Source organism: Camelus ferus, chromosome 11 (genome assembly GCF_009834535.1).
Source record: "Camelus ferus isolate YT-003-E chromosome 11, BCGSAC_Cfer_1.0, whole genome shotgun sequence".
NCBI classification, from domain to species: Eukaryota; Metazoa; Chordata; class Mammalia; order Artiodactyla; family Camelidae; genus Camelus; species Camelus ferus.
In genome coordinates, this window is record NC_045706.1 from 2,739,662 (window position 1) to 2,749,661 (window position 10,000).

Here is a 10,000-nt window from a genome sequence, read left to right on the forward strand (position 1 = left end):
GCAAAGGACATCTGGGCACAGCTGTAAAATTCAATACTGTCACCCTCTGGCCCCTTCATTATGACGTCATGGAGACACTCCAAGTATATGAGGCCCATAACTTGAAATGTACAAGAATTTAATAAGTCTGGTGTTAAAGCAATTTGTCATGGCATATTTGAAGAATAAATCAGACTAATGGAGCAGATTTCTCCTCCCGTATGGCATTACGGAACGTGAGCCCAGTAATAGCTAATGGCAAGAGTGGGAGAAAAAGAGAGGCCTGACATTAAGACCCTCGCGTTTTGGAAATCCGATACGTATTGACCTGTGTACTATCTCAGTGCACAGATCTGATGTCAGCAGAATGTACTCTTGTATAGGAACTGCTCATTACAGGTTTTGTGAAGGAAGCACATTGTCTCTGAGCACCAGAAGCCGATCGGCTAGGATTGCTCAGTAATCAATACTGCAGCGCCTGATGGCCCGGCGCGCACACACCGCAGCTGCGGCCACTGCTTTCAGGGACTTCCCAGTAATTAGCAGGGACTTTCGAGGAAGCACTCCGCCACCGGTCACTTTCTTATCAGTCAGGGAAAAGTCTCTTAAAGGCTCTATCTTTTAATTTGACTCTTTAACTGTTTCCTTTCAAGAGGGCAGTCGTGGCTGCAGCCCCGAACACCCTGCGAGGGCGGCTCCCCCACAGGGCTCCTCTCCCGAGTGGACGGGGACTCCCTCGTGGTGGCGGGGAATTAAAGTGAGGTGGACAGAACAGGAAATTGACCATTTCCAGGTGGACAATTCGGTGGCATTGAGTGCACTCACAAGACGGTGGGACCACCCCCATCTAGCTCCAGGTATTTCTGTCGCCTCCAAAAGGAGACCCCGTGCCCATCAGATACTTGCCCCCCGCCCCTGGCCACCCCCAGTGGGTGGTGATTGTCACCACTGCATTTCCTGGTTGGTTTTCTGCACGCACATTCCCTTCTCAAGGTTATTATGCATTAAAGCGTCTCCTGGTTTTGTGTTCTGGGTTCAGGAACTAAAACTATGCGGCTCAATCTGGAATGGGGCTCCCTGCCGTCCCCGGAACCCCCAAAGCTGTCAGCACCTTGACTTACCCCAAGGATGCTTTGGGATTTTTGATTGATGACGTGGAGGCCTGTCCATTGGTATCAGTTTGATGCTTATTAAGAACTCCGCCTTCAAACGGAAAATCGAGCCCTCCTCCCCCAGAGCGGTGTTTTTCAGCCCTTGACTCAGATTCCCTGCATTACCCATGATGGAGGGCCGGAGGGGGTCACGCCCGCTGGGACCGTGGCTGCGCTCAGATGCGGGGGCCGTGGGAAGCCGCAGCTCTTTCCCGAGGGTGGCCTTCACCTGCGCTCGGGTGGCGCCCCAGGAGCCCCCGCTCGCGTCCTGCGCCCTCCAGCACGCGGCCCCTCCCGTTCCCAAGCGCTGGTGAGACCAGGCCCTGGGACACTCTAAAACTGGACAATGAAAACCATTTAAAATAAGCCTCTGCATGTGAGGTTCCTGAGATGCTGCGAACAGGGAGTTTCAGACACGTGACATCCACACGCAAAAGACAGGTCGCCGAGACGGCTCAGAGTTTCCTTTTTCTCCTCAATCACCAGGGTGCGCGCGCCAAGCCCACTGCATTTCTAAGGAGACAATCTATTTCTCCTTTGACCAGAGGGAAAGAAATCATTATTACATGATTAGTGGCTTCAGTGAGGTTGAAGAGCAGCGGTCGTGGGGAAGGCGGTGAGAATGGGTGGTATTAATTACCTAACACTTGCTGGCAAGATAATTTTATCAGTGATTTGGCCACTGGTAAGTTGCAGCTTTTGATAAAAGTGGGCAAGTTCTTAGCTGCTGGAGACAGGAGGGAAGGGAATGGTGTCAGATGAAATGCGTCTCATCAGCTTTTCTCTGACAAACCAAATTCATTCCTTATGTAATTGATAACGGCCTTGGCCAATTACTTCACACATCACAATACACAGAGGCCCCCTTTACAGGTTTTGCAGGGCTGTAATTAGCTATGCTAATTTCCCCTTTATTGGCCCTAATATTGCTCAACACCTTTTGCCATCCTGGAACCCACTAGAGCCCCATGGCCTGTCAGGACCGCTGATTATTGAGAAGGATAGCTTTAATCAAACATAATTGCAGTTAATTTTTCTCTCCTGCTCTCTGTTGCCAGCGTCTAATGCCACGGACTCCTTGATATTCCATTAAATTACAATTAAACAGCCTCCTTTGTTTCTGATTGTCCTGAACAACACCACAAAGTTCTGTAGCCGCTTAAAGGAGAGTGTTTGGTCCTAATTGCCTGCTCGCTCACAAAGGGCCAATTTGCACAATACCCATGTAGAATTTAAACAGTTCATAATGTAATGGATATTACACAGGAGCCTAACACTACAATTAAAATGATTTTCATCAGATAGAGAAGCTCTGGCTAATCAGCTTCATAAAAGTAAATATCAATGAACTAATTCATAGCTTAAACACACAGAAATGGAGCAGACTTGGAAATTAGTTACTGCGGTGGGGCCTGCCGCTTATTATGTGATACCTGGAGCAGGCGCCAGTTAGCACGGTTGAGCCTGTGGTCAGTCTGAGCCCCGTGAAGGCGCCCGCGTCCTGCCGCCGAGCACCTCCGGGAGTGCGGGCGTGGTGGGACAGGATTCCGAGACAGATGCCACCCAGACCAAACTTTGTACTTTCTGTAGCGGGCAGAGCATGGCCACAGCTCTGTCCAGAGCGGGAATAACTGCCCCTGCAGAACTGAGGGCGGGCCTCGGTTTCCAGCTCAGACTCAAGCTCTCGGCGGCTGCAGGACCCAGCGGCTCCCCGCCTCGGGCTCCCGGGCTGAGACCCCTGGGTGCATCTTCACTGGGCGCTCAGGTTTGGAGGAGGGAGCCTGCTGGAACCAGCTCTCCTAAGAGCGAAGGAGACTGCCCACGTGGCGTGCTGAGAGAGGAAACCAGACTTCAGAGGTGATGAGATCACACCTGAGCCCCTTCTACTGGCTACTGAGAACTTTCCAGGATTTGGGGGCGCTGCTTCCGAACCGGGTGTTAGCGGGGAGTTTCGACCGATGGGTAACAGTCTGCCCTGAGCTGCTGCCTTCCCTCCTGCCTGGGAGACACAAGTAAATAAAGCCCATATTTCAAGCTTGATTTACTCTGGTACCTACTGTGAAAGATGATGACTCTTTAGGGAAATAAAGACAGGGTCAGGGAATTAGTGTACATAATGGTCATTTTGATGATCGGCCAGCAGATGCAACGGGGAACCCACTGTACACAATTAAGCATCGTGTACTAATGACAGGTTAGAATTTTTATCGCCTCTTTTTCATCAAGCTGCAAACCCATGTTTAGTGTAATAAAGAGTTTATTGGTGTTAAAGCCAAAGATTTTCTGGCATAGGAAAGATTTTTCCTTTCATAACAAGAGTATTAAATCGTTTGTGTACCAGACTCTAGAAGGGAGATATGTAAAGTGGTTGTCAGATATTTCTTAGGAAAAAGCCAATTAAAGGGTAATTGGGAAAAGGATGAGAATCAGCATTTGACTTCACGTGTTCGAGTTCCCTTCTTGCCGCCCCCCCAGACTCCCAAACTCCGGCCCGGCACAGCTTACTGAGCCCTGGCCGGCAGAGAGCACGCATTTGCCCCGGAAGGGACTGTGTCCGGTGTCTGCAGCCAGGCGCTGGCTGGACGGTGCCGCCCACCCTGGGGAGGCTTGATTGAATCCTTGAGTTAAACGTAACCAAAACGAAGATGGAAACCAAGCACAGGTCTCCTCTTCCTCCTCTGTCGGCTCCCACACGTGCGGGGCCTTATTTTGTTTGTGCAACTGGGGCCTGAGCACGCGGGAGGGACCCTGCTCCGTAGGGCCGTCCACTCATGAGCTACAGATCTTTCCCAAGTCCTTACGCTGTTTTGAGAAACTTCAAGAATAATCCTGCCATCGCCCACACATCCACAACGGGCAACGTGTGCACCTGCACCTGCTCCCGAGTCGACCCCCAAGACGCTCAGGGGGTTACGGGGCCCGGCACCCAACTTTGTTCTGCTAATTCCTGCAGCGACAGTGGTTAAGGCCCAAGGGTGCCTGCGGTGACCATCCAGGGTGATGGCCGTTCAGGCTCCACTGGTCAAAAAGACACCCAGGAATGCAAAGGAGGCTCCCGTGGAGGGGGGAGATCTTCCAGACTGCGAGAAAGCTCCCGCCGACGGCCCTGCGCAGATGAGTGGCCCCCGGCCGGCGCCCGCTCGGAGATTAGCTGGGTGGTAATGTGTGGCATAATTGTGCCGAGTGACTGTCCCCGAAGTGGAAACCTAATTGCCCGACAGGACGATAACTTTGTGACGCCCTCACCTTGTTAGGCCCTTTCTGGTGCCGTTGGGCGCAGCGCGGCCGCAGGTGCGCCTAATTTACCTCGCCGCGAGCGCGTGGAGCTTAATTGCACGGAGGCTGTTAGGAGGGAATCGGTGGGGGGAGTATCAAGTGACTTGCTCTGCGCTGACGGCAGATGGTGTTAAGAAGCCGGCGAGCTCAGTGTATAGGTGAGGTGAGTTAATGAAAGATGCAAATCCTGGCCTAAAATCGCGGGGCCGCGCAGGATGGAGGAAAGTTCAATTAGGTGGCCACTGTTCTTTCTCCCATCAGTCGGGTTTTCTTCAGCTGCGGTAGGAAGTCGTCCCGGGTATGTTGGTCCCGGGCAGGTAGAGAAGTGAGTCTGAGTCTCTGAAATCTTTTAATTTTCATGAGATGTTAATCGTCCACTAGGAACCTTGACCGTCAGGTTGAATCCAAGGAAATCGTGTGAAACTTCGTGAAAAGATGTGCCCCCGTCAAGTAGGACGTATGATGTTTGGAAATAACCTAGGGGAGGTTTTTGTGAATAGCCTCGTGGACAGGGTGTTGGCCCAGAGGGCCCAGCCTTGCTGGGTGGAGTGGAGGTGCTGTCGGGAGGGGACCCTCTGTTTCTGCCGTGGCCGGTGGTGCTGCTGGGCCTCCCAGGGCCCACACTCTCCTATTGGGAGCCAGAGCTCCTGCGTTTGTCACGGAGCACGCGGGAACGGGGCGGACAACGTGATGATGTTTTTGTCACAGCATCTCAACACACTGTCAGGACCCCGAAACCTCATGCTTCCGGACCCAGGGGCGGGCCGTGGCGGGAAGTAGAAGCAGCTCCGTGTCCAGCCTCCCGCTCCAACCAGGGCCCGCCTGCTTCTCTCTGCCTAAGGGACAGTTTCCTGGCCACATCAGGGGTCTTTGATCGTTCCCTTAAAAACACACGTAGGCCTTTAACGGAAGTCGTTGCAGCCCTTGAAACAGTGCCCTAAACCCTCTCTTAGGAGCTGTACCTATTGTAACTAAAAGAATCCATCTTCAAAAGCGTGTTTACCTGGGCAGTGACGGTCCCAGAGGTTGGGTTGCCAGGTAGAATTCAGCACATCTGGTTAAATTTGAATTTTGGGTAAACAACGATTTTTTTAGGGGAGGTACGCTTTGGGACATGCCTATCCTAAAAAATTATTCGTTGTTTATCTGAAATTCAGATTAAACTAGGCACCCTGTGTTTTTATTTGCTGAAGCTGGCAGCCCTGTCTGGGGTGGACACGTCCCCAGTGGTTAATGGTCTGTTGTGCAAAGAGCCAGGCAAGAAATGGCCAATCAAAGTCACAGTTGTCATTATAAAGGTTGAGATCCCCCAGTGTCAAGGCAAACCACTCCTTCCATATGTGGAGCTCTTCTGCACTGGCCGCTGGACCTGAGGCGCCTGCCCCTGCCTCCCCCGGGGTCTCCTCTCAGTACCGCCCCCTCCAGGGCCGCCAGCAGGCGGTGTGGGGCCGCCCCCCCCCAAGCGAGAGTGTCATTCAACACGTCTGCGTCTTTTGTCTGATACCCTAACAAATATCCATTTTTTGTATTTTTGTAGATTCTTTCTAAAGTTTTTCCTCAAGTGCAATCAGAACTGTTTGAAGAATGCAGGCAACCCTCGGGACATGCGGAGATTCCAGGTACACGTTTCTCAAAGACACCCGGACCGCAGGCCGGACTTGTGTGTGAAAGTTGGATTCTCTGATGTTGCAATTGTTCGGAAACCAGCCTTTAGTTCTCCAGGGCTCGGGAGCACACCAGGATGGGCTCATTTGATAGACTATTTAAATTGAATGCTTTAAAGAGTGATCGATCTGGCACCTTCAGGACCAGATTCATCGAGCTCAGTCGTGGCAAAGTGAAACCAGCTCTGGAAACGTGCCTTGAGCTTTGGCTCTGATGCCCATGTGGGCATCTTGGGGTGGGCACGCTGCCCTGGCCCTCCGTGTCGGGCTGCGGGGCATCCTGAAATCAGGGTTATGAGAGCTGTCGGTTAAGTTGGAGTTACATTCAACCCTGGTAAGTCCTATGGCTGTGTTTCAAAATGACTGTTTCAGAATTTTTTTCCAAAGAAAGCCAGTGTAGTGTCCGGTGCAGCCCGTCTCCTCAGCGGCACCTTGTTCCTGCGTGGGGCCCGCGCTGGAGAGCTGCTTTCAGGGACGGATTGACTGGTCATGGGTGGAACCACCGTGCGTTGTGTGGGGGCTCCTGGGAGGCGAGGGGCCCTCTCACGGGGGGGCGGCACCCGCTCAGGGCAGGCCTCTCCCCACTCCAGAGCGTTTCCCCAGGTCAGCTGCCCTCCCCCGGGGCTGTTCTTGCCTCCTTAACCCCGTGTCTGGCGGCCAGGCTGTGTCCGCAGCCCAGGCTCCCTTGTCCTCTGGTTTGCCTCCGAGGGTTGCACCTCGGGGGGAGATGGAGAGCTGCTTGGGTTCAGGGATAAGTTATGACTGAGATCACGTTTTTCTTGCCTTTGTTTGTGAGAGATTAGGAGGTGACTTCAGAGTGAGGGGTAACTCGGCACACACGATGGGTTATTTTGCTGATTTTAATGGTGAGCACATCTGGGCTGGGACACAGAACTGCTCTTGGCCCCCGCCAGCCGGAGACGGGTTTGGGAGCTCAGCGCTGGATGGGGTGTTACCAGTGATTCTTATTTGGGATTTAGACTCGTTTAACCATCAAATCACTCAAGGCATTATTTTGTTTTTAGAAATGTAAGTTGTGCTTCAGTCTTTAGAGGAAGCACGTGACACGAGTCTTTGCAACCAGCCAGGCAGAGCGGGTGGAGTCTGCGGGCCCGCCCGCCGCCGCGCTCTGGCGCCGCCTCCGTTTCTCTTGCCCGAGGCCTCGCGGGCGGTGTGGACCCGCTGAGCAGCGGGGAGGTCACGTGTGGGATCTCCAGTGGCGAAACGCAGCGTCGCTCACAGCGCAGCCCGCAGTTACTAGGGGACCTCCCCCCGTCTTTAGCTAACCCCCTGCCTCGCAGGAGGTTGAAGTGGACTTAACAGTATGTCAGGGCTCACACAGCATTTCCAACTGGTACCACAACCTCAGCCCCTCTCTGCGGGTGCGCCGCAGGGCTGCCCGGCCGAGAAACAGAACGCGGCTTGTCTGCTTCCTTGGCTGAACTACGCTTTTCCCTTGGTGGCTGACCTATATATAGACGACAGAGCAAAGACAGTGTCCTTTTTAAAATTTTTTATTCTTACCTTTTCTGGTTTCTGTAACACAGCGTGGTCTAGGGACGTGGAGAGGGTCAAGCTGGTGGCTCAGTGTTAGTTCTGTGTCTCTGCACCCTACCTGGGGGACATGTCGGTGGAGTTCCCTCCACGCCCAGGGCGGGGCCTGGCAGATGGCTGCTAGGAGAGCGCCTGTGCGACCAGGGCAGCCCTGTGTCCTCTGGGTGGGGGCTGCCAGGCCAGTAGTGCCCCAGTGGGGTCAGAGCACCCTTGTCGGGGCAGCACAGATAGCCTCCCCGGGGCAGCAGTCTGAAGAGGTGCTGAGAGATCTGCGCCTGGGCCTGGGCACTCTGTTGGTTGCACTGCCATTATTTTGAGGCTCAGAGTGAGGGCCTGATACTGGGGAGACATCAGTGATCTTGACGATGCCCACAGCAGGAAAGACTAGTCTGGGAAGGTGTCCCTTCCTTTGTGCGGCAGGGCGGGTCCAGTGGCTGCTGGTTCTGCCTCATAGTCTTCATGTGGGACCTGAGGTTTTTATAAAACACCAATTACTTATGTATGTATTTATATATAAACATGTAGCTTTGGCTTTTTTTAATTCTTAAAAATACTCTTTATTTGTAATCACTTCTATTCATCATTTTTTTAACTAATGGACTTTTTTTTTAATGGTGGTACTGGGGGTTGAACCCAGGACCTCCTGCATACTAAGCATGCGCTCTACCACTGAACACCCTCCCCTGCAATGCACTTTTTTTAAGAGCAGTTTTAGGTTTACAGAAAAGTTTCACAGAAAGTACCAGTAAGCCCCACGAGTCCCTGCCCCCCACCCCCAGTTTCCCCTGTTATTAATGTCTCGCAGGGGAGTGGCTTGTTATTAACTGAGGCCCACCATAGCTTTGCTTTTAAATCACCTTCCACAGCGGGTTTTGACGTGTGCAGGCCCTTCTGGTTCTCCATGCACCTGCCCAGCTGTCCTCTGTGGGGTCCCAGCTCTCTCAGTGGTGCTGGCCCTCCCCACTGCCCAAACACAGCAGAGAACCAGACTCCCCCACCTCACGTCCAAGCTCCAGCCCCCAAATCCTGCTGTCAGACCCAGACTGAACCTGGGCTCACATCTGTGCTGCCCCTAAGATTCTGAAAATAATACACCAGTTGGGCCCACCTCAAGAAAAAATCTCAAGGCTGAGGGTAATTTCCTGTTTCCTGAGTCCTTTAGGGGTGCCACTCCTGGGGTGCTCGTCACAAGTTCACCTGGGAAGGCGTCTGGGGTCGGCAGGGCCGTCCCGTCCCTGTGTGAGTTCCTTTTTCACTTCTGGGAAGCAGCTGAGAGTGTGGGAGGGCCTGGCCCCCATCACTTCCCCGGCTGCCCTCTGCACCCAGACCTCAGGGCAGAGCCTTTCGCTCCAGCAGGAAACACACTCCTTGGCGCAGCAGGTCCTCGTCCCTGCCATCCTCCGAGATGCACCTGAGAAAGGATACTTCCCTGGGCTGCAGCCACTTGATTCCTATGCAGATGCAAAAGCGCTGGTTACCAGACGTTGCTGTGAATGTGGGCGGGAGGAGAGCCTTCTGACTCACAAGCCTTTGTTTCCCTTTTGGGGCAACTCTGAATCCTAGAACCCTTCAAGGAAGGACAGTCTCCAGTGAACTAATTTTAATTAGATAAACTATCTAATCAATATGTGAGCAGATCAATCAAAACAGCAGCTTTAAAATGAGCGGCTGGAGGGGTGTTTCTGAAGCTAATGGCTAGAAGAATATTTCTCTGAATTGAATTCACTTGTTAGCATAATAGGAGATTAAACTGTAATTAGTGCAGTGGGTTTTGAAGGGAAGCAATCTTGAGTCAAAACAAAACAACCCACCCACTCCATTAGCCCCAAAGGCTGTGATTCGCGGAGGATCCCGGGAGCGCGACCTCCGGGAGGGACACTGGGGGCGGCTGGCCGGGCACCTGGCGGGGCTTCACCTCCCCGCTGACCCCGCCTTCACCTGCGCTTGTCTCTGCAGGTTGTCGTGTCCACAACAGTCAACGTGGACGGCCACGTGCTGGCCGTGTCCGACAACATGTTTGTACACAACAACTCCAAACACGGGCGGCGGGCCCGCCGCCTGGACCCGTCAGAAGGTACGGCCCCTTCTTATCTGGAAAATGGTAGGCACATGTTACATGTCTTTTTATTTGCGATGCTTCTTTTTCTTTGCACCATCTTTTCTGTTGAGTCATGTCAAGTTGCTCCCACCAGGCCCCCCTCGCTGGTCACACCCCCGTCCCTGCGGGGCAGGTGTCCCCCCCAGTGGACGGGGACAGAGCCCCCGTGTCCCCCTCTCCTCCCTTGCTGGGAGGCTTGGCTTTCCCACCCTCTCACCTGCCATGGCCTTCACTTTATTGGTTTGTCCGTTTCTAAGCTTTCTTTTGCTTAGAGCTTT

The 10,000-nt window shown here is 53.1% G+C and overlaps 1 protein-coding gene across 16 annotated transcripts in view; it reads left to right on the top strand.

Annotated features, from left to right (window-relative positions):
- EBF3 (EBF transcription factor 3) overlaps positions 1-10,000 on the top strand; it is a 117,193-nt gene that overhangs the window by 71,222 nt on the left and 35,971 nt on the right. For 11 of the 16 annotated variants that reach the window (XM_032490652.1, XM_032490655.1, XM_032490642.1 and 8 more), the window contains exons 7-8: positions 5,944-6,025; positions 9,581-9,725. In XM_032490652.1, the coding sequence (XP_032346543.1) occupies positions 5,944-6,025; positions 9,581-9,725 (227 nt within the window). The remainder of the gene's footprint in view (positions 1-5,943; positions 6,026-9,580; positions 9,726-10,000) is intronic. The other 5 variants (XM_032490654.1, XM_032490644.1, XM_032490649.1 and 2 more) reach the window with 1 other exon arrangement.